Source organism: Pteropus alecto, unplaced genomic scaffold, assembly GCF_000325575.1.
Source record: "Pteropus alecto unplaced genomic scaffold, ASM32557v1 scaffold79, whole genome shotgun sequence".
NCBI classification, from domain to species: domain Eukaryota; kingdom Metazoa; phylum Chordata; class Mammalia; order Chiroptera; family Pteropodidae; genus Pteropus; species Pteropus alecto.
In genome coordinates, this window is record NW_006494612.1 from 4,407,123 (window position 1) to 4,432,248 (window position 25,126).

General features: G+C 36.2%; 1 protein-coding gene and 1 pseudogene across 5 annotated transcripts in view; both read left to right on the forward strand.

Annotated features, from left to right (window-relative positions):
• AFG1L (AFG1 like ATPase) overlaps window positions 1-25,126 on the forward strand; it is a 168,560-nt gene that overhangs the window by 31,211 nt on the left and 112,223 nt on the right. For all 5 annotated transcript variants that reach the window (XM_025042398.1, XM_025042401.1, XM_025042400.1 and 2 more), the window contains exon 2: window positions 11,924-12,147. In XM_025042398.1, coding sequence (XP_024898166.1) covers window positions 11,924-12,147 — 224 coding nt within the window. The remainder of the gene's footprint in view (window positions 1-11,923; window positions 12,148-25,126) is intronic.
• On the forward strand, window positions 3,873-4,181 carry LOC102889966 (annotated as a pseudogene).

Below are 25,126 nucleotides of genomic sequence, written 5' to 3' on the forward strand. Positions count from 1 at the left end.
CCTCAATTTTTGTATGTCTGGAAAGGTCTTTATTTCTTCTTCATATCTAAAGGAGAGCTTAGCTGGATACATTATTCTTGTCTGGTAGTTCCTTTCATTTAATAGTTTGAATATTTGATTCCACTCCTTTCTGGCTTGTAAGGTTTGTGCTGAGAAGTCCGACAATAATCTAATGGGTTTTCTTTTATAGGTTACCATCTGCTTTTCCCTGGCTACCCTAAGAATTCTGTCTTTGTTGTTAATTTTGCTAATTTTAATACAGTATGTCTTGGTGAAGGCCTTTTTGGGTCAAGATAATTGAGTATTCTGTTGACTTCTTGAATTCAGATCTCCAGCTCATTCCTTAGATTTGGGAAATTCTCAACTATTTGCCTGAAAATGCTTTCTAATCCCTGCTCCTTTTCCTCCCTTTTGAAAATTCCTATTATTCTTACGTTTCCTCTCCTGAAGGTATCAGGTAGTTCTTGTATTTCTCTTTCATTATTTTTCATTTTCGGTTTCTTTCTTCTTCCTTCTGATTTATTTCTAGATTTTTGTCTTCGATATCACTGATCCTTCCCTCCATTTGGTAGACTCTGTTTCCGAAGCTTGTTATTTCATTTTTCAACCCTTGCAGTGTGTTCTCTATCTCCACAGAAAGTCTATTCGGTTCTTTTTGAGGGTTTCAGTTTCCTTGCTAAAGAACTCAATTCTGCTCATCTAGTTATTTTTTCAGTTCCTGCAATTGTTGATATGATTCATTTTGGATCTCATTGAGCTTTTTCAGAAGTACCATCCTGAATTTTCTCTCATTTAAGTCGCATATTTCTATGTCTGTAAGCTTATTTTCTGGAGATTTTTTTCTTTCTTTCTGAGATGCCTTGTCCCCTTGGTCGTTCATGGTGTTTAATGGATTATTTCTCTGCCTGGGCATTAATGGAAGTGTATTCTGATTTTTTTTCCAGAAAGAATATTTATTATATAATGTCCCTAAGCCTCTCAGATCTCTGCTTTATATAAAGTCTTAATAATGTCTTTTTTTCGTATAGATATTTAATCATGCTCGCTACCCTCAGTCTCAGTTCCTGTCAGTGTTAGCGACAGTTTTGGTAGTGTTTGCTCAGATTCCCCTGGGGCTCCTTGGCATTCCGTCTCAGAGGTTATGGGGGGAGGGGCCCTCTGTGTTGGGGGATGAGGGCTGTGGCTCATCCTCAGCTTTGCAACCTCTGCTGATAAAAATTAACTGTTGTTTCTCTGCCATCCCCATTTCTCTGCCTTCTGCCCTGATGACTGGGCCCTGCTGCTGGCTGAGTGGAGCTCACAACTCTCTCAGGCAGGGATGTTTAGGGAGCTCACCTCACTTCCTCTCCTCCCCCTCCTCCTATAGGGAACTCCGGCCGCGAGAGGCAGCATCTTTGTTTCTCCTAGTCCACCACCGGACACCCGGAGTTCTGACTTGTGGTAGGTCTTATGCGCAGATCGCACACTCAGATGTGCTAGTGTGCAGTTTGCATGTATTTTGTTGAGTTTTAGATGTTCAGCTTATTGTTGTTTCAAGGGGAGAGGTCTGGGGACGTCTCTCACTCTGCCATGTTTCTGACATCCAGGAATATTTTTTAAATAGAGATCTTTTTCTTCCAGGCTATCGCAGTACCACTTTTGACATAAATCAAAAAACTTTAGGGATGAAGCAGATTTTTAAAATAGCATTTCTAAAGGGAAAATGCTTACTTTCTTTTGAAACAGTCTGGTCCACCATTTTGCTTAAGTCTCCAAAGAATATCTCTAAGATATCTACCTATGTGTAAAACTAGAAATCCATTCCAGTTTAAAGCACCAACATACACAAAGGCTACATATCCCCCGTGTTATTATATTTTGGTTCTATGGAAACAGTGTCAGTACAATTAAGCTTATGACATATGTGTATGTTATGCATCTGCAGAGAAACAGAACCAATAGGATGTATATACATTTAGAAAGATTTATTATAAGGAATGGACTCAGAAAATTATGGAGGCTGACAAGTCCCAAGAGCTGCAGTCAGCAACCTGGAGACCCAGAGACCAAAGAGAGTCAGTGGTGGAGTTCCAGTCCACATATGAAGGCCTGAGAACCAGGGGAGGCCGCAGTGTAGTTCCAGTCCAAGGCTGGCAGCGTCAAGACCCAGGAAGAACAGATGCTTCAGTCTGTGTCCAAAGTCAGGAGAAAACTAATGTCCTGGCTTAAAGGCAGTCAGGCAGGAGGAGTTCTCTCTTACTGGTGGGAGAGGTCAGGCTTTTGTTCTATTAGGCCTTCGACTGATTGGAGAGCAATTGGCTCTACTCAGTCTACTGATTCAAATGTTAAGCTTATCCAGAAACACCTTCACAGATATATCCAGAATGTTTGAACAAACATCTGGGCACCTCATGGCCTAGTCAAGTTGACACATAAAATTAACTATCACAACATATATCAAGATTATGATTGTCTTCCATGTAGCAACATGTTCTTAAGATGCAGCAGTCCAGGTATCCCTATTTGACGTGTAAAAGTACAAACACAGGAAGGGATGAATTCCTGTCCTGGTTTCCTTTTGAAGAGGATGGGGAAACTGTGGCAGAAACTGACTTTCCCTTAGGTATTTTTGCCTAAAATGGTGATTTAGTGCCCAGTGTATCACGGAGAACAACATTACTGTGACTGAGAGTCAAAATGGTGGAGTCAGGAAATGAATCCAGGGGGTATGACTCCAGAGCCCATGCTCTTTCCACTGTAACATCCTGTCTCCCTGCTGTACCTGTGGGTACAAATGCTGGCTCTACCACTCCCTGGCTGTGGGAACATGGATGGGTTACTTACTCAGCCCCTCTGCGCCTCAGTTTCTTAAGCTTTAAAGTAGGAATAATGTTAATACCTACCTCATAGGGTGATTGTGAAGATTGAATGAGTTAATGTATGTAAAGTACTTAGAAAAATTCCTAGCACTTAGTAAGTACTCAGTAAAGGTTATTGTTTCTGCTGCTATTAGCTACATGATCTTGGTCAATTCACTTGTAATGCTAACTCTCTGGTTCAACTTTTAGACTTCTCTGAACTGGACTATTATTATAGTTTCCTAACTGGTCTGTATGTATCCACTTAAATACATATATATAATATATATATAAAATAACCTTTATATATATAACAATATATATAATACTAACCTTTTGAAATATAATTCACATACCATATATTCACCCATTTCTGCATCCAATTTGCATTCCTACCATTTTTTTTCTGCAGAGGAATCTTTTAAAAGATAAATCAAATTGTGTCACATCCCTGCTGAAAGCTTTCTACTTGTTCTTAATCCTGCTGATAAAACCCACAGTATTTATCATGGCTTACAAGACCCTACGTGAACTGGTCCTTGCTTCCCTTTCCAACATCATCTTGTGACTGATTCCAACTTGGTTGCTTAAATCAGCCACATAAAATCTTTTTCTTCCTCAGAAATATGTAGTTTTTTTCCATTTTCACTTTAGGATTTTTGCCAGAGCTTTCCTCTGCTTGGCATATTATCCCAGATCTTTTTCAGAGCCGAATCCTTTTGGCATTCAGGAACAGAAATGTCACTTCCGCAGGAAGGCTTTTTCTCATAATCTATAGGAGTCCCCAGTCATTCTCGAGCATAGTGCTTCTCAGTCTTTAATGTGCATATGAAACATATGCCAATAAGAAGAACATCATTGCAGCTTATTATTTATTAATGTAGTAAGATTTGTTAAGTAGAGCATATTAGCATAGACTACAAGACTGCAAAACTCAGAAGAATTTTTTTGTTCCAGACTTCTGTTTTAAGATGAAAACTTAAAAATCGGAGGATATCGCTTCTTTCCCTGCTAATAGTGCCCCAGCAAACAAACATGGTGTATGTTCCTAAAACTTGCTGGACTTCCTGTAAGAAGTGTGGCAAGCACTAAACCCCAAAAGTGACACAGGACAAGAAGGGCAAGGAATATCCGTATGCGCAGGGAAAGCCCGTCATAAGGGAAACAGAGAGACTGTTCTGGGCTGACTAAACCAATTTTCTGGAAAAAGGCTAAAACCACAAAGGAGATTGTGCTTGAATGCAGTGAGCCCAACTGCAGATCTAGAGATTGTTAGCCATTAAGACATGGAAGCATTTTGAACACGGAGGAGATAAGAGAAAGGGCCAAGTGATTCAATTCTAAGCTTCACCTTTGTTTTACTATGAAGACAATCAAATCTTGTGGTTATGTTCACTTCAAAAAAAAAATATGGGAAGGAAATCAAAGTAATCACAACTACACTGAAAGCCTGGGAGAACTCTTTTTTTTTTTTTTTGCCCTGGGGGAAAAATAGAACTGTTAAAATACTATCTAGGAAGTAATAATAGATTTTTCAAATTCTAGGACATCATGATATTGACTAAATCTTACAGCATGTAGGCTATGATGTACAGTGGGATCTTCCTAAAAGTTCAGGAGAAAGTGGTAAAATAAGGTACAAAATTAAGGTATTAGAACAGCACAGAATTTTTTGGGCCTCTAAAATCTTTCATTTATGTGTGTAGATTAGTGTGTGGATCTTCAGAATGGCATTTTCCCACTGTCCATTTGGAATACAATAAGACAAATTAATACAAATCAAAATAATATAGCAGCAGCATCACATAATTTGTGTACACTGATGTAGTGACAGATTTAATTTAGTGCAGCTTTTGAGAAGCCTTTTGTGTTTCAATTTATACAGCTGCTATCCAGGCCTAAGCTGGCCAATCTTTCAGCCTTGAGTGTCTTGTCTGACTGATTCTCTTTCTCTTTTAAAGGCATTATTATTATTATTATTTTTAGAGTAGTTTTAGGTTTACAGCAAAAGCGAGAAGACAGTACAGAGATTTCCATATACCCTCTATCCCCCACACCCACGTTCACAGACTCCCCCATTATCAACATCCCCCACCAGGGTGGTGCATTTGTTATAATTGATGAACCTACATTGATACATCATAATTAACTAAAGTCCATAGTTTACATTGGGGTCATTCGTGATGGTGTACATCCTATGGGTTTAGACAAATGTGTAATGATATGCATCTATCATTATAATATCATACAGAGTATTTTCACTGCCCTAAAAATCCTCCCCCTATTCGTCTCTCCTCCCTACCACCCTCCTTTACTACTGATCTTTTTACTTTCTCCATAGTTTTGCCTTTTTCAGAATATCATATAATTTGGAAATATGACCTTACCGTATGTAGCTTTTTCAAATTGGCTCTTTTATTTAGTTATATGCATTTGTTTTCTCCATGTATTTTCATGGCTTGATAGCTCATTTCTTTTTAGTGCTGAATAGTGTTCCATTGTCTGGATGTACCAGTTTATTTATCCATTTATTTACTGAAGGACATCTTGATTGCTTCCAAGTTTTGGTAATTATGAATAAAGGTAGGTGCTGTAAACATCCATGAGCAGGTTTTTGGGTGGACATGAGTTTTCAGCTCCTTTGGGTAAAAACCAAGTAGCATGATTGCTGGATAGTATGGTAAGAATATGTTTAGTTTTTTTTAGAAACCATCAATTGTCTTCCAAAGTGGCTTTACCATTTTGCATTCCCACTAGAAATGAGTGTGTGTTCCTGTTGCTCCACATTCTCATCAACATTTGTCAGTGTTCTGGATTTTGGTTATTTAAATAGGGATGTAGTGGTATCTCATTGTTGTTTTAATATGCATTTCCCTGATGACTTATGATCTGGAGAATTTTTCATATGCTTCTTTGTTATCTGTATATCTTCTTTGGTGAGATGTCAATTAAGGGCTTTCGCCCATTTTTAAAAAATATTATTGATAGCTGTGCTTTGTAGGAATGTATCCCTATAGCCCCCTCTTTATCATAAATTGTCTTTTAAAGTCTTTGGTCCATTTATAAAATTGGATATTGTATTTTCTTGTTGCGAGTTTAAGACTTCTTTGTATATTTTGGAGAAGAGTCCTTTTACCAGATGGATCTTTTGCAAATATTTTCTCTCAGTCTGTGGCTTGTCCTCTAATGAGACCATGACACTGCCTTTTGCAGAAAAGAAGTTCTTAATTTTAATGAAGTTTAGCTTATCAGTTATTTCCTTAATGGACTGTGCCTTTGGTGTTGTATCTAGGAAGTCATCACTATACCCAAGGTCATCTAGGTTTCTCCTATGTCTCCTATGTTTCTCCTATGTTGTATCCTAGGAGTTTTATAGTTTTATGATTTACATTTAGGTCTGTGATTCATTTCGAGTTAATTTTTGTGGAGGGTGAAAGGTCTATGTCTAGAATATTTTTCCATTTGTTTGCATGTGGATGTCCAGTTGTTCCAGCACCATCTGTTGAAAAGATTATGTTTGTTCCATCGTACTGCTTTTGCTTGGTTGTCAAAGATCAGTTGGCTGTATTTATGTGGGTCTATTTCTGGGCTCACTGTTCTGTTCCATTGATCTCTTTGTCTGTTCTTTTGCCTGTGCCATACTGTCTTGATTATTGTAGCTTTATAGTAGATCTTGAAGTTGGATAGTGTCAGTCTTCCAGTTTTGTTCTTCTTCAATATTATGTTGGCATTCTAGGTCTTTTGCCTCTCTATTTAAATTTTAGAATTGTTTTGTCAGTATCCACAAATTAACTTGCTAGAATTTTGATTGGGATTGTGTTTAGTCTATTCATCAGACTGGGAAGAATTGGTATCTTGACAATATTGAGTCTTTCATGAACATGGAATATCTCTCCATTTTTAAGTTCTTTGATTTTGTTCATCAGTCTTATAGTTTTCCTCATAATAGATCTTATATATATTTCATTAGATTTATTAATCTATTTATTAACCTAAGTATTTCACTTTTTGTGGAGTACTAATATAAATGGCATTGTGTTTTTAATTTCCATTTTTCTATATTAACCTTGTATCCTGGAAGCTTTCTATAATCGCTTATTAGTTCCAGGAGTTATTTTGTCAATTGTTTTGGATTTTCTATATGGGCGAACATGTCATTTCTGAAAAAAGATTGTTTTATTTCTTCCTTCCCAATCTTTAGATCTTTTATTTCCTTTTCTTGTTTTATTGAATTAAGTAGGAACCTCTAGTGTGATGTCAACAAGGAATGATGAGAGGTAACATCCTTGTCTTATTCCTATTCTTAGTGGGAAAGCTAGTTTCTTACCATTAAGTATAATGTTAGCTGTAGATTTTTTGTAGATATTCTTTATCGAGTTGAAGAAGTTCCCTCTATTCCCAGTTTACTGAGATTTTTTATCATGGATGGATGTTGGATTTTGTCTGATGTCTTTTCTGCATCTGTTGATATGATCATCTGGCTTTTCCTTACCTTCTTGATGTGATTGATTACATTAATTGATTTTTGAATGATTAATTGATTTTTGAACCAGCCTTGCATTCCTGGGATAAATCCTACTTGTTTATAGTGTATAATTCTTTCTGTATATTGTCGGATTTGATTTGCTAGTATTTTGTTGGGATTTTTGTGTCTATGTTCATGAGAGATATTGATCTGTAGTTTTCTTTCCCTGTGATGTTTTGGTCTGATTTTGGTATTAGGGTAATGCTGGCCTTATAGAATGCATTAGGAAGTATTCCTTTTCCTTCGAACTTCTGAAAGAGATTGTAGAGTATTGGTATAATTTCTTCCTTAAATGTTTGGTAGAATTTACCAATGAACCCATCTGGGATTGATGCTTTCTATTTTGGAAGATGTTAAAATTATTGATTCAATTTCTTTAATAGATGTAAGCCTATTCAGATTGTCTATTTCTTCTTGTGTAAGTTTTGGCAGATTGTGTCTTTCAAGGAATTTGTCCATTTCATCTAGGTTATCAAATTTGTGGTTTGAGTCATTCTTAGTATTCCTTTATTATTCTTTTTATGTCCATGAGATCTATAGTGATATCTCTCTTTTATTTCTGATATTAGTCATTTATGTCCTTTCTCTTTTTTTTTCTAGTTAGCCTGGCTAGAGGCTCATTGATTTTACTGATCTTTTCAAAGAACCAGCTTTTGGTTTCATTGGTTTTCTCTATTGATTTCTTATTTTCAGTTTCATTGATTTTTGCTCTAATTATTATTTCTTCTATTTACTTTTGATTTAATTTGCTCTTATTTTCCTTAATTTTCTAAGGTGGAAATTTAGATGATTGATTTTTGATCTAGCTTTTCTTATATATGCATTTAGTGCTGTAAATTTCCCTCTAAGCACTGCTTTTCCTACATCCCCACAAATTTTGATATTTCATGTTTTCATTTTCATTTAGTTTAAAATATTTTGAGGTTTCTTTTTTTGACCCTTATGCTATTTTATAGTGTTGTTTAACCTCTGCATATTTTAGAATTTTCCAGGTGTCTTTATTGTTATTGATTTCTGATTTAATTCCATTGTGGTCTGAGAGCAGACATTATATGATTTCTGTGCTTTTAACTTTGTTACAATGTGTTTTATAGCCCAGAATCTGGTCTGTCTGATATTGGTGGTGAATGTTCTATGTGAACTTGAGAAGAATGTATATTCTGCTGTTGTTGGATAAAGTATTCTATAGATGTTAATTATAGCTAGTTTATTGATGGTGTTCAGTATTGAGGTCAATTATGTCCTTATTGATTTTCTGTCTGCTGTATCTGTCTGCTTTGCTAGAGGGGTGTTGAAATCTCCAACTATGATAGTGGATTTATCTATTTTTCCTTACAGTTCTATCAGTTTTTGCCTTACGTAGTTTAGTTTGATGGTCTGTGGTTAGGTGCGTATGCATTAAGGATCATTATGTCTTCTTGGAGAATTGACTCTGTTATCATTATATAATGTCCTTCTTTACCTTTGATAACTTTCCTTGTTTTGAAGTCTGCTCTGTATGAAATTAATATAGCTACTCTTGCTTTCTATTAGCATTAGCATATTTTCTCTATGCACTTAATTTATATGTGTCTTTGTATTTAAAGTGGGTTTTTTTTGGTAGCTAACATATAGTTGGATCTTATGTTTTGATCTACAATTTGCCTTTTAATTAGTGCATTTATACCGTTGATTTTCATTGTTAATTATTGATATGCTTAGATTAATACATACCATATTTGTTGTCTGTTTTCTATTTGTTGCCCTTGTTCTTTGTTCCTACTTTTGTCTTCTACTCTTTTTCCATTTTGTGGTTTTAATTGAACATTTTATATGATTTTATTTTCTCTTCTTAGCATATCAGTTATCCTTTTTTTTTTTAGTGGTTGCTCTGGAGTTTGTGATATACATTTATAACTGATCCAAGTCCACTTTGAAATAATACTACTCAACTTCATGGGTGATGCGAGTAACTTGTAATAAAAAAATAATCTTGATTTCTGCTATTCTAATTTGGGCCTTTATTATCTCCCACTTAGAATAATCAATTTCATAACCAGTTTTCTCTATACCCCAATTAATTTTATTTTCTATTGCCAGTTAATCTCTATACACTACTGTTGCAATTTTTTTTGTCTTTCTACCTCTCTTAAAAAAAAAAACACTGATATTCTCTATTTCCCATTACATTACCCATTACATGTGATAGGTACTGAATCATTTCTTCTATTATTGGATGCATTTTAGAGAGAGGGAAAGTGGTCTAGAAATGCAGGCTGGGTCCCTATTGTAGATTCCTTGAACCCTAGAATGAGAATACTATATTTGTTGGGGATCCCTAAGACTACCCCTAGGTTTGGTGATTTGCTAGGAGGACTCACAGGGCTCAGCGTATAGTTGCATTCGTAGTGATGATTTCTTATAGTTAAAAGATACAAAGCACAATCAACAAAGAGAGACATGTAGGGCAAAATCTGGAGAAAAGGCGGCAAGCATCCAAGAGCCTTCTCCCATTGGGGTCACATAGAACATAGTTAATTCCTCCAGCAACCAGCTGTGACAACAGGTATCTGTTAGGGAAGCTCATTAGAGACTCAATGCTTAGGGTTAGGGGGTGAGAACATAGTCCTCTCTACTTAGCATGTGCCAAAATTCTAAATTTGTAGAAGGAAACTAGGGGTTTAGCATGGACCACATTGCTTGCACATGGTACAAATATTTAGGCACAGTGAATTATTCTTAACATTTCTGGGAATGGTGAGAACCTTTTTGGAGTTTAAGTTCCCAGCCAAAAGCCCACCTTGCAAGCAGGCCTTTATAAGGATAGTAGTCTCAGGCCTGCTGTGTTAACTCTTTTATGTACATTATTCATATTTAATATGATCCATTGAGGTAGAGAGATGGCTTCAGGGACTGCTTTGGAAATGGGGGTGGTATGGGTGTGGGAATAAAAGAGATATGAAGAGGATAGACTTTTTCTCACTTGTCTCTTTAATAAGTTTAGGATTCCATGGAAGGTTTTGTATGTAAAATAGGTGCTGCTGTTAAAATTATGTTTGATGACTACAGTGAGCTGAATTTCAAGCTAATTATTGATAAAACTACATTTAGATTTTAAAAATATTAGCTCTGTAGTCGATGAAAGATATTTTAGAAATTGTGGTAGTGGTAAATTTGGGACAGAAGGTGGTCAGAGGGAGGGAGGCTAAGCCAGAGGTAATGAGAGCCCCAGCTGGGGTGATGGGGAGTATGATGGGGAGAGGAGGGAATGGATTTAAGAGTATGTGGATGTAAAATTTAGTAGCTTTGATTGGTTGAGAACCTGGTTGAGGGTTGGGGAGAGGGGTTGTGGGATGGAGGGGAAGGAAATTAGTATTACTCTTGGGTTTCTTATCTGTTTGACTCCAGAAAATTAAAGGAGAGGGTGAAAAAGAGTATTTTCTCTGGTTGTGAGATTCTCAAATCCTCCATCACCAATGGGTATCTAACAATTCAGTTAGATTCTGACACTACCTGAGTTGTAGCATCAGATTTTACAAATGAAAGGGCTCAATTCCACAGGACTGGCCGTATTTCACACTCCAGCTGCACATGGTCTACCCAGGCTACCCACACTTCTGTATGGCCAACTACAAATTCAGGGGTTCCCACAACCCGCCCCCCCCAGGTTTGATAATTTGCTAGAAATGTCTCACAGAACTCAGAAAAACACTTTATTTATGTTTACCAGTTTATTATAAGTGATACAATTCAGTAATAGCCAAATGGAAGAGAAGCACAGGGCAAGGATGGGAGCTTCCACCTCTCATGGTGCCCCTCCTTCCCAGCACTTCGTGTTCATCAACTCAGAAGCTTTCTAAACCTCGTTGTTCAAGAGTGTTTATAGAGTTTAATCTCCAGCTTCCCCTCTTGTCTCTAGAGGTGGGTGGTGGGGCTGAAAGTTCCAACCCCCTCAACACTTGGTCTTTCTGGGGACCAGTCCTGTTCTGAAGCTATCTTGGGGCCCCACCCTAAGTTACCTCATTGGCATAACTCAGGTGTGATGAGATATCAAGAGATACTCCTATCCCTCAGGAAATTCCAGGGGTTTTACGAGCCCTGTGTTAGGGACATGTGGTAATGTCTGAATGCTGTGTGGTTTTGGATAGAAAATAAAGGGGCAGTAGAAAACCATTTGTGGCTAGTCTCTACGTCTCTGCCTTGGTACTCAAGAACCAGAATTAGGCCTAACTCAAAGAAAGGCACCAGCTCTGCTGTGGGGAAGATCTGATGAACCCAAGTGGCTTATTTAATTCAATGGAGGCAAAGCAGAGACTCTATAGCAGGTTAAGCTTACTGTAAGAGGAGTTACAATTAAAGCTTATGGATATGGTTTCTCTTTTATTAAAATGAGATAATTATAAATATATTGTACAAAATTGTTTTATATTTTTATAAAAATGATATTTACTGTAACTAATCAAATATATACATTCATAATTGGTTAAAGATTTTAATGTGAGAGTTAAGAAACATATGTAGAGTACTATGAAATGTCTTAATTTTAAGAAGTCTAAAATTTTGTATATATTTTTGTTTATAGCCTATACAGTTCAGACACCTGAGAGTATGCCTCCAACTGCGGCTACAGAGGCTTATTTGAAAGCTATGGCTGTTTGCCATGGACCTCTGGATCACTATGACTTTCTGATCAAATCTCATGAGCTAAAGGACGATGAACATCAAAGAAGAGTCATACAGTGTTTGCAGAAATTACACGAGGACCTTAAAGGATACAGTGTAGAGGCAGAAGGCCTTTTCTCAAAGGTGAGGTTTGTGTGGTATTAAAGATTGAACAGTTAAAAGTGTAAGCATTTTATAAAATGGATTAAATGTAGTTGGGTACAGTCATGAAACAACTTGAACATTTCCTACTAGTACCTTTAAATAAGCTCTGTTAGATCCTCATACCTGACTTCTTGATGTTCCACAGTTTTCTTTTACCTCGGAGGGATTCACATTAGGTAATAATTGATGCTGTCCAGTCAAAATGAAAATCTCTGTGCAATTCAAAGCTTTCCCCTTTCTCTTGCTCAGGCGAGGCCCAGGATCAGCAGTAGAGAAGGGGGATGATTTATTCTTCTCCTCTCTCTCCTCCTCCTTTTCCTGTTTGCCTGGCTTCTCTAGGGTCAGAATGAGAGGGATGGAAGATTAGAGAGAAACAACAGTCTTAAGTGACCAGTTAAGGGCCTTTGGTGTGGTAGATGCTGACATGCTAGCTCTTTGTTGAGACACATTGGTGGATCTTCAAGACTGCCCTCAGGATCTCCCCACTGCTTCATTCAGATATCTTATGACTGTAGGGGAATGCCTCATGCCACTGTATTCTCCTGGGACCCCCTTGCTTTTGTACTTGGCCTTCTTGGGTGGGATCCTTTCAGGACAGCTCTAGCCAGGTCACTTTTTATGGTGTCCACTTAGGCCACAAGAAGTATAACATCTTTCTCTAACCCTTGCCCTTGGACTTGTGCAGATAAGAAGCAGGCACCAGTTTCTGTCTTTATCCTATACACTCCCATGATCCTGGGGATACACATCATGTTATTACATGAACTCTTCCATACTCTGCTTTTGTAGCTGCCTGAGGACATCCTCACTTAGGTAAGCATCCACCTGGGGAAGGGGATACCCATCTCATTCTATACTCAGTCCTCATCTCTTTAGATGCTTCTCTTGGGGAATCCATGAACTTGGCATGAGGTTGTATCTAGGGGAAATGCCACAGCATTTCTTACCTGGCTAACAACTTTCTACCTTGATCAGTTCAGTTCCACTTTGATTTTAAGACTATTTTTGCTGTTTTTTCTTTTTAAGTAATCTCTGCATGGATATGACTAGTGCCTGTCTTCAGAGTATAGGAGAGCTTGTCTCCCTTTGTCCTTGACTTTGAGCTTTTACTGAAATTCTGAGATGACAGGAAAACTCCCATTCCTTATCTCATTATAGAAGTCAGTGACATCAGTGGTGTCATATTCAAATTATGAGGAACATTAATAGTAATAAGAGTTAGAATATGGTTTAATCTAAGAAACTAGTTTTCCTTTAATTGACCAAATCACCTCCCTTCACTTTCATACATGAATATTTGTTTATTATGTCTTTAGAAGAAAAGTACTGTATAATATGTGTTAATAGTACTTTGTTTAAAAACTCTACTGAAAGTAATTTTACTTTTTAAAAAGAATGAGAATATAATTAAATAGTTTTATTTTTATATAAAGAAAAAGGCATTGTGTTAACATCTTTTGGTTCAAAGGAATAGAGATTCATTTAGGTTACAGAAAGAAATGGAGATATAGAATAAGACTACCTATGCAAATAGCAATGAAGGACATTTCCATTACATAGGCAGACCTCAGGAAGCTTGAGCTGGCAGCATTAGTGGCTCTGAAAGCTTTGATGACTTGACAGGCAGTAGTAGCAGGTACCAGATGATTCTCACTCCAGTGCTCTTTCGTTCATGTAATCCCTTTTCTGTTCCTTTTCCCCCATATCCATTTTCACTTCTAGTCATTCCACTGACTTCTAAATTCTCTCTCTGTATCTGTGGTTTAAACTCTTGAGTAAGAATCCAATAGGCCAACCAATCACTTCATCATCGTTTGGGCAGTGCCTTAATACCGGCTTTTTCAGATGCCACTAGCCAGCATAAAGATTGGATCTCTGCATAAGGTTCCATCTGGGACTCCTTTGAGCATGGCAATTTCCCTCGGAAGTGGGCTGTAATTGTAGTGCCCTCTATGATTGGCCAGTACAGTGCAATAGTTATAGGAAATAATGAATTATCCTTTTTGATGGCTAGCCTTTCCTCTTTCCCCCATATTTCCAAAAGTTTTAGGTGAGTAAAGAACTAAATAGTTTGGAAAATGTAGACTGCTTATGTACTGCATACCTAATTATAGTTTGCAATACAGGTGGCTTTCCAAATAAAATAACAACTTGGTTATGTGTCATAGCCAGGAAACAAGATGTTTTACTTAACTGGAGTTTTTGGTTATCTGAGAGTTAAATTACGCTCATGAATGTTGTATCTTGTTCCCTTTCTAGTTTTTTCGCTTTGGGAAATATAGTGGTTTTTTTTTTCCCCTCCTCCCCACTCTGCATCATCTCTGGTCTCATCTTACTGTGACTGGTGAACTTCTGTCCACTCAAAAGTATTCTTTAATCATTAACTTATCTGATTGCCAATTCAGCAGAGTTCCCCCCACAACCCCCGCTCCCCTTAAAATTACTTTTTGGCAAAATAAAACCCATGAGCCCTCTTCCCCCCAAAATTATTGTTTGGCTCTTCTTAGGGGTGTTTTCTCATGCTTCCACCTTTGATATCTCAATTGGCTATGATGAGTCAAACGCTGGTTTTATTGTATACTTATAATCTTATGGAACTAGGAGATTTGACATGTCCAGTAGTTTCACATGTTTCTAATGGAAGCTTATATTTGTTAAATCCTAATGCATATGTGAGTAAATGTTTAGTTGATAGATCAACATATCTTTGTGGTAGTATTTGTCCTGTAGTTTCTGAAGTTTGTTAAATCTTTAACATTGAAAAAGACTCAATTATCTAATATAATTTGAGTAAAATATCTATAAAAACTTTAGATTTTGAAGATTGTAAAGGTGCCACAGACCTAGTTCGTCTAAAAAATAAACACTGATATGCTGATTTTTGAGAAGGAAAATTGGGCTATTAGGTTTTCTAGTGATAGAACTTTATTTATAGCATTCTTAATTTTGATAAACAGAATTAATGATTTTATGGACATTTGATTTTGTTTTTAATGCAGATGTTTAAATATTCATTATAGTGGACTTATTTTTTTCTCATTGTACTCTTAAGAAATTTTATATAAGGCTAAGCTATAATATTAAAATAAAAGTTACCTTCTTCACAAAATGCCAGAATTATTAATTAATGAGATATAATTGGTGGCAGATTATTTGGCCGCTTTCACCTACCTGTGTAACAAGGTTTTTGCTAATAAAAAATAGAAAAAGTTATGAGCAGATGACCATGCTATATAAGCAACCAACTATGAAGAATGAGCATGTTTGAACCCTTTACTTTTGTTACCAAATAAGACTTACAACCAGGTTAATCTGACACATTTAATGTATGCATAATTGTTATTGTGCTGTGGGGTAATTAGGCATAAATGGTAAGTAGTTCATGTAAATCACTATAATTAGAATTACTTTTACACAGCCAAATCAAGCATTTCTGGAGTCAGGAAGGGAGAGAATTAAATAGTGTGGAGCTACTCTGAAAAATCTGTTTCCATTAATCAGGCTGCCAGGTTTTTTCATCTTTTGGGAGGAGACATTGTGGCCCAAGAGATTTGGGAATTGGGTAGGGAGGCACAAAATTCCTTTTCTTTTTCTCCTGCTTGCCACAAAATAATTTTTAGTTTTTCCCTATGAGAAATTATTTCCAACTTCCTTGTACATCTCACCGTATTTTATTTGGACACCTTTCTCACCTCCTGAGAACAATGCACGTAGAAAAGAACTGCCCTGCCTTCAGTCCAGCTAATCCAAGGTCTTGATGCTTTCCTTGTTCTTGCTTCTAGTGGCTGGAGGCTGTGAGTACAATACCTGGAATGTGGGCTGTGGACTTCTCTCTCAGGAGATGTCTGAGGCCTGGTTGTCAAGATCCCTTCAGTTATTTATCCAAGATTTTTTCAGAGAGACCTCCAGGCAGTTTGCTGGTTTTCCCTCAGTTCCTCCCTTCTCCCCTCCAACTAAGGCAGTGAGCATATTTTTTCCATTTCTCTTAGAATTGGCATTTTCTATAAGTAAAGTAGGTTGAGCAGTGGAAGTTAGGTAAAGCTTCCCTGATTCCTGGAACTTTGTTCTTTAGAAAATCATAAGCAGCATTGAGTAAAAAGTAGGCAATATTTATAGCTACAGTTTTATTAAAGACTAGAAATATTTTAAAATGAATTTTTCTTTTTCAAATTTTTATGAAAGTTGAAGCAAAAGCATTGTGTCCTAACCCTAGGAAAGTACCCGCAGGGAAGTGAGATTGGGGTCAAACTACATTGTTTTTTGAAAACCAACACATGCTAAAGACTCATTTAAAATCTGAAATTCGAGAAACAGTGTAGTGGGTCTGCTTCGGACTCCAGAATAATTAGCCAGGGTATTCAATTATATTTTAAGTTTTGTTATGGTTTCAGCAGGCGAAATTATGCTATTAACATAGATGAGAATGTCTTTAATAAATCCCTTAAAATTAATTTAAAGAAAGTGTTACTGTCGGAGCTGATGGGAATTCAGTGTTGCCCATTGTTGGGATTGGGGAGGGAAAGGGATAAAGACAGTGCAGAAGTGTAGTTAGCATTTTCCTCAGTTCTTCCTCACTGACGCAGTGAAGAATTACAGGTCAGTGAGATTTAGAAAAGATTTATTAAAAGTATATTTTAGAAAGACAAAGTATGCACCAAGGCTTATGTCTCAGTACTGTAACCACAATAACTAACACAAAAGGTCCAAAAGGACTACAAAGGGGCAAAAAGGGGCAAAAAGGACACAGAAGTGGGAATGTCTGCATTATATTTGGGCTGTGATGGGTGGTTCCAAAGGCATTTCTAGGTGATCGACAAGTAAGGTCATTTTGATTGACACTGGGCTGCTATATGTAACTTTTTGCCTAGTGCATATGTGTGTACCCAGAATTCTACTACCATTGGGTTGTTCTTCGGGCCGACTCTAAGCTGGGCCCCTATTCCTTTGTTCATCCTGTCATTCATGTCTGACTAGCTACCTAACAAAAAGGGCTATGCCCCTATTTTATAATATTTAAGATTAGAATTTTATCTGTCATTTTCAACCAGAGCTGACTATTTTGCTTATGGCAGCAGAATTACGTAGGCCATAGGAAGGCATCAGTACCATGGAACCTATGTTGAAATTATAAATTGTAAATATATATTTATTGGAATGAGATTTGAGGGCTGTTAGGGTACCATTAATTGTATTCAAGGTTCTGTTTGAACTGTACCTATGTTGAAATTATAGTGAGGTCTTTGTATCATGAGTCAGCAAGTATTTTCTGTAAAAGACCTCATAGGATATCTCTTTAGGCTTTGAGAGCCGTATGATCTCTGTCACAGCTACTCAGTTCTGTCATTGTAGTTTTAATCAAAGCAGCCCCGGACAATACATAAATAAATGTATTCCAATAAATATATATTTACAAAAACAGGTATCAGTCAGCGTTTGGCCCACAGGCCATAATTTGACCCTACTCTGGATAGACTGCTACCTAATGAGATTTGAGGGCTGTTAGGGGACCATTAATTGTATTCAAGGTTCTGTTTGAACTGTACTTAGTCGAGCTTTCCAATCGAATCTCCCATTACTTCCCTTTATATATGTCTGCCTGTAGTCAGGTGAACTATTTTATTTGCTGTTCTATTATATAGGCAAACAGAGAAATGGAACAAAACAAAAAATCTAGAAGATATATGGAAACTTGCTATATGATTGAGTTGGTAATGAAAATCATAGAAAAGATAGACTTATTCAATAAATAGAGATGAGACAATTAATTATCTATGTTGAAAATAAAATAAAATTAAGTACCTACCTCTCTAAACAGAAAATAAATCATATACTATTAATGTTCTAAATTTAAAGTAAAGCTTTAAAATTTCTTGAAGAAAATATAGAAGGATATAAGTACATGGGAAAAGATAGCGTTTCTTATTCAAGATATAACAGCGTGAATTATAAAAGTAAAGATGGATACATTTAACTATACTAAAATTTAAAACTCTAGTCAAGAGAAAGCACCATAGAAAAAGTGAAAAGGTACACCACAGACTGCAGACTGGGAGAAAATTTGTATTAAAAATAATTGACTATATATAGATTGCTACCTAGAATATATAAAAACTTCTACCAAATAATAGAAAAAAAATTAAGCAAACCAGTAGAAAAATGGGCAAAGAGTCTGTTTTGGAGGGATAACAGCAGATACCACAAAAATGGATAAATAAATCAAAATGTATTTCTAAAATGGAATGTCGCATAGTATAGGGATGATAAACTTCAAAATCAGGATTGTTAACTTTGCAGAAGAAAGGCACTAAGGGGGTTTCAATTGTACCTAATATTTTATTACTTAAATGTTGGAATAAATATGTCAAAATGTAAAGATTTGATAGAGCTTGGTGGTAGGTAACCAGGTGTTCCAATATTTTCTCCAAGTTAGCCTGTTTATAATATTCCATAGTAAAAATATTTTTTAGTGTAATTATGAGATATTTCAGCAGGTTAGTTTTTTTTTTATCATGTTGAGGAAAATGCAACATTTTTGATAATATAATTTTAGACTCTACTAGTCAGCATTTCCCTCTTACAAATAGACTGAGGAAAGGGAATTATTAGCACAGTGCTCAGAAAGGCAGACATAGGAAATATCTTAAAGATTTTAGCAATGGAATTTTTTTCCTTTTTCTGAAGTTTCATAAGCTGAATTTTCTTGGCCTTAAATCTTTTTCGTGAATGCTAGATGTTTGTGAGTTCTATGTATGATGTGTAGTTATGTCTCCATATAATATTGGATTTAATCTTATCTCATATATGGTAATGTTTTGTCTTCTCTAGGTAATGTGCTCATTTCATGTACTGGGATAATTAGCCAGTATCTTCTTGTCGTCTAAAGGAGAATTAATACATCCCCAGAGAGGGTACTGGGCAAAGCAGCTCCATTGTGTAGCAGGGAAAAGTAAATGATTTTTAGATTTCTGGAAACATCTATCATGCTTAGCTAGGAAATGTATTTCTTCACTTACCAAGGACCCTGAGTTATTATACATAAATACATTTCAACCAAAAGAGAGTTTGGTCCTCACTGTGTGCTAGGCTCCATACTGGAAGCCAAGGATACAGATGTGAATATATTTATTTTTACATTTGTCTTATAATTAAAATAAGATACTGCTCTTGGCATATAGAATGGCTTTGACATTTCAAATGTGTCTAATTTCTGATCTGTCATGGAATAGTTTCAGTATTACATAAATTCAGTATTATACCTGTAATAATGGACCATTAATTAGATTAAATGTACTGTTTACTATCTAGGGAGAATAATAAAATGTAAATAATGCACTCAATAAGATTAAAATTTAAATAAACTTTATAAAACTCTTCTGAGAATTATTATATAAAGCTTTCATTTGTGTAAAGGATATAACTTAAGTAATAGTTTTTGAAACTACTGAGAATTGAAAATTACTTTGAAGAGAGACAAAAATGTCTCAAGTTTTTGGTCAGGTTCAGGATGTTCAGTAGTAGGTTGTGTGAATATTGAATCAACTCTAATGATAATTCTCTGTTATTTTCAGGATATGGGGATGGTAGTGGAAAATTCAGCCCATAGAGAGAAAATCAGGAAAACCTCTTGGTGGATAGTCAGTAGGCTAGAAAAATCTCTTGGCAGAAAGTATTTAGGGAGTAGGAAAACAGAGATTTGTTTTAAGAACTGTCCACTTGGATCCACCGGCAACAGGATTTTGGTTTGGAAGAAGAATTAGGGAGGAAAACATGGTAGCAAGAGTGAGAATCTGAGTAGAGGAGAGTGAAAAAGGCTCTTTTCAGATGGCATTGTTGTATTTGGAAAAGCCATGGCACATAATAGGTTTTATGTTCTGGTGGTTTCATTCTTCTCATGAAGTCACTAGTCAATTAACCTAGTTCTGAATTGTGTAGATTTTCCTTCTTTTCAGTTATGATTCCATAAATCTATTTAAGCTTGAAGTTAAGAGATGTCTCTAGTGAACTCACCAGTTGCCTTTACAGTTACTGTTCTTGAAGATTCTCTAGGAAGGCATCTTTTCAGTTATTCTTCATCACTGAAGAGTCACAAAATAATTCTCTGCTGATTCTGAAGGTAGTTGTCCTGGTGGCTGTTAGCCTGTTTATGTGTCTGTGTGAGAGTGTAGGTTCCTATGTCTATTTGCCTCTCTGAGGCTGTGTTTGTGGTCTCATTCTCTCTTTAGTGTCATTTCTTTGTTAATCCAGACGAAGCCTGGAAGGCCACTTGAATTCTTCAAATTCAGAACCTCAACCAGGTTCAGACCAGTGGGTACTTTCCACATTTTTCTTTTGATGAACTCTTCATTGGTTTGAGTATTATGCTTATGTCCTGGACATCCAGTGGTGGATTGCAGTAGATCACACCTAGCATAGCTTCACCTAAGCTGGTCCAGAATCAGATTATCAGGAGTAAGTGAACATGGAAGGATTCGCTGAAGAAATTGTCTCCTGACATTTGTCTCCCAGTGGCACATACAGGCACTTATACATGCTTGTTGCTTGAATGCATGAGACATTAAAAAGTAATTTGCACCTTCAAATTCTGTTATAATCAGAAGGCAAGCCATTTCTTAAGCTGGTTGATTTAGAGGTTTAAGCTCACACACACACACACACACACACACACACACACACACACACTTGCAAGTTATTTAGATACTTAAATAGGCTTAATTATACTAGTAAACTGAACAAATTAGTGTATTTTAGGTTAAGAGGGTTCTCTTGCAAATCTGCTGAAGGTATTTAAAAAAAGATTTTATTTATAGAGAATTTATGGGTGCTAACATACAGTTCAGTTTTTAGTTTTATAAGATCTTAGAAACCTGAATGATATACATTTTTATCAAAAAGTAGTCTATATTGAGGATGATATATGCTAATTTTTAAAAGATGTAATTATGCTCAGCATTCCAGCTGGAATCATTGTCTCTGATTCTGTCATTTTGGGAGATAATGGAATGGTGGGGAGAGTGGGGAGAAACAGGAAAAGTGGTATTCCTGCATTTTAAACAAATTGAAAATAACTCTTTTTATTTTAACAGGACCACCCCTGTTATCTATTTGTCCTAATGGAAATCCTGCCAGAGTAGCAGGTGGAGGACATGCTATTTTAATTTATAACTTTAATGAGGATTATTTTTTAACACTAGAATTTTAATATAAGGAACAAAGGATAACGTTACAATGATTCAATCAAAATATTTGGAATAATGGATGGCAAATGTTTACTCTGCAACAGTTAAAAGAATAGTTTGGCTAACCATTTTGAAAGCAGTTGTCTAAAATGCAAATATGCAGATACTTTTGGAATGATTTTAGATTGAATTCAAAAGTAAAAGTAATATGATAATTAATCACCTTATCAAAATCTTTTTTATTTTTTTTCCTCAACTTTTTATTTTGAAAAATTTCAACAGTACACTTAAATCCACTAAGGGTTAATTTAACATTTTGCCACATTGGTGTTCTTCTTTTCTCTATTTTTTCTTTAATCATCTGAAGGTAAGTTACAGCAATATAACACTTAACTCCTAAAAACATCACTACCTATTTCCTAACAAAGATATTTTCCTGCATAACTATGTTACCATTATCACACACAAGAAAGTTAGCGGTGATGTAATACTTTTATCACATAATATAATACTTTTATAGGGTTTCTTGATTTAGCAAATAAAAATACAGGATGTCCGGTTAAACTTGAATTTCAGATGAATAATGAATAGTATTTTACTATGCATATGTCCCATGTGATATTTGGGACATACGTATACTAAACGATTATTTGATGTTAATCAGAAATTCAGATTTAACTGGGCATCCTGTATTTTATCTGGCAACCCTAAATATGAAGCCCACAAATTTCTTCAGATTTTCCCAAATGTTCTTTCTTTAAAAAACAGTTATTTCGTTAAAGAACATGTGTATATGTGTTTGGACCCAGGATCCATAGTTTAGGTCCTAAGCTCTCCCCTGAAACCATCATCTTGTTGTGGAGGATAGAGCTGGAAGTGGGGTCATTCTCACCTAAAGGGCATCGCTGCTGCACAGTTGTGGAAAAGTGGAATCGAATGGAGACTAGGGAGGAAATTATAGTTGAGTTTAAAGATAACTTCCCAAGAGAAGACATGCATTTGAGGTATTTTTTTCCTAACAGTATGGTGTTTGCACTGAACCCCCCCATATATCACCAGGTCTCTTTTTGTGATATATTTGATGGACCTCTGACTGAAGTTGCAGTGGCCATGGAAAGACCTCTTATTCTAATGCACTAAGAATCCTATGGTCCTCAGACTAGGTCACCATCACTTCAAGACATTTATCAAGCCCCTGTTGATGCGTGGCAGTGGCTAAAGTAATAAATATTAAGAAGGCTGATGTATTTTAGGATGAATAGCTGTTTGAAAATATCCAAATTAATGCCAGGATTAACTCAAAACATGTGGTCCAATAAAATTTTTCTAGTTGCCAACTTCAAACTATATTTGTTCTATTTTTCAGGCTTTTGTTAATACATTTACAATAAATAACTAGTATTGTTGTTAGGGAAGAACAGTCAACTAGCAAATGAGTTATAAATCTGAGGCAGGGAACTTGACAAAAGCCTAGTGCAGGAATGAGGGGAAGAGATTTTTATGACAATAATACATCTCTCATCCTTTTGTTTCTGTGTGTAGTCTATATACAAATTTCATGATTTCCTTTAAGTTTGTCTCAGAAATCTACATATTTGTTATTTCTTAACCATCACCTGTAATTCATTAGGGTGTTGAATCGACATTCGTTTCTGAGTGTCTGCTCTGTGTTCTGTGGATACTAATGTGATTAATTCCCTGTCCCTACCTGAAGAGATCCTGTTCTGGGTTAGAGTTCACACTTTAATAGGAAATTTAGAGTTTAAAAATCTTTGGAAACTTTGAAAGATGTGTTCTTTGTGGTCTGTTGGCTCCATCAAGTAGTCCAGAGGATGCTCTGATACAGTGGAACTCGATGAACCTGATTTTGGTCTGAGAAGAGGCTCGTGGTCTTTTGCCTAGGCGTTAGCAGCCTGTCTTCTTGGGGTGCTGCTGCGGTGTTGGAGGGGGATAGGAGTGGTTGTGTGTGACTATTCTATATATAGATGTCCACTCCCCCCTGCCCTGCTCCACTTTTTTGCTGTACAGGACTCTTTGTTCCCAGGACTTTCAACCTCTCTAGTGCTTGTCCTCAGGGCACCTTTCTCCAGGGCCACTCTGCGATCTGCCTTTCCTACCCAGCTTTCCCGGTTAACCTTTCTTTGTTGTGTTCTTTCTTCCAAAGTTTGTTAAACTCTCTAGTCAGTTGATGTCTCCTCTCCAGTCCTATCCTCTTTGTACCTAATTCCTTTTTTATTCTTTTATTCTTCTTGTGCTATGGCTCATGGGTCCTCTGGCAGAAGCATATCTGCTCTTCTCTAAATCATCCTTTTTAATGAGAAAACCCACATATACTTGGTAACAAATTAAAACAGTGTAAAGGAGTACGCAATTAAAATTAAGTCCCTCTTACCACCTCCATTCCCTTTCCAGATGCATTCATTGTTGACAGTTTCTTTGTGGAGCCCTCCAGAAAACTTCATTTCATTTTTATATAGTGGGACCACAGGATACACACTGGTCTGTACTTTTTTTAATTTAACACTATATCCAGGCGATATGAGTGTCCCACAATTCAATAGCTATTAATGGTGGTATAGTACTCTATCATATGAATATACTAATATGTCTGTGTACATGTATGGGTGCTCCTGTGGGATAAATTTCTAGAAAAGGAATTGTTCAATTAAAGGGTATATATACTTTACATTCTGATAGACAATGCCAAATTGCCTCAAAAAGACTATAGCAATTCATATTCTTATCCATTTATAAGCCTGCCTGTCTCCCTGCACCTTTGATAATACTGTATACTCTCAGACTTTTAGATTTTTGTCATGACAGGATTTCATTGTTATTTTAAATCACACCTCTTTTATTGTGTATGAAATTAAGTATTCTTTCATATGTTTAATCTTTTTGTATTTGTTTTTCTTATCAATTTATAAAAGCTCTTTGTTTATTAAGGAAGTAAGTCCTCATCTGTAATAAATGTTGCAGTTTTATTTTTGCAGTTTGTCTTTTTACCTTAACGTTTTTTTCCCCAAACAGAAATGTTTGCCTCCACTGCTTTTAATGTATCTTTTCCATTATGGTTTTTGGGTTTATGTTTTGCTCGTAAGACATTACATTTCAAGACTGTAAAAATAAATTCACAGGAAGACATTTATAAAGATGTTGATGGAAGGCTCACAAGATAAGTGAAAAATTTAATTTGATAGACTAGGGTTCCTGAGAAGGTTGGCAGGAGTGGTAGGGGGTGGAGAGTACTGAGACACATAAATTGATAGAGAGTTGCACTGGAAAAGGAATCATCTTCATTTGTCATGGGTGGGGAAAGGATAGGTGCAGATGTGGGTAGGATTGCAGTTTCATATAGGAAGTTGAAGGTGTTCTAACCCAATGCCTTCTCTGTATGAAGAAGTAGGAGACATCTGCTGAAAGTAATGGAGGAAGTAATGGAGGAAGTGTAGTTTAGCTTGAAGGGAGCTGAGAAGATTCTAGAGCATCAGTGCAGAGACAGAATGAAGTAACCAGGGCAACAGAATTATTGACAATATGGAGTGACTGGTGAGAGGGTACATTCTGCAGGGCTTTCAGACTTTTTTCAGCAATCTTCAGAAGTCTGGGTACACATGACAGGAAGGTCAATATCTTAGTATGAGATTTTTCTATTTTTAGCTATCCTTCCATCATTTATTTCTAATTTTATTACATTATGGTTGGAGTACACTGATTCCTTAAAATTTATTGAGATTTCCTTTATGGCTTAAGCATATGGACTATATTTGAAATTGTGCTCC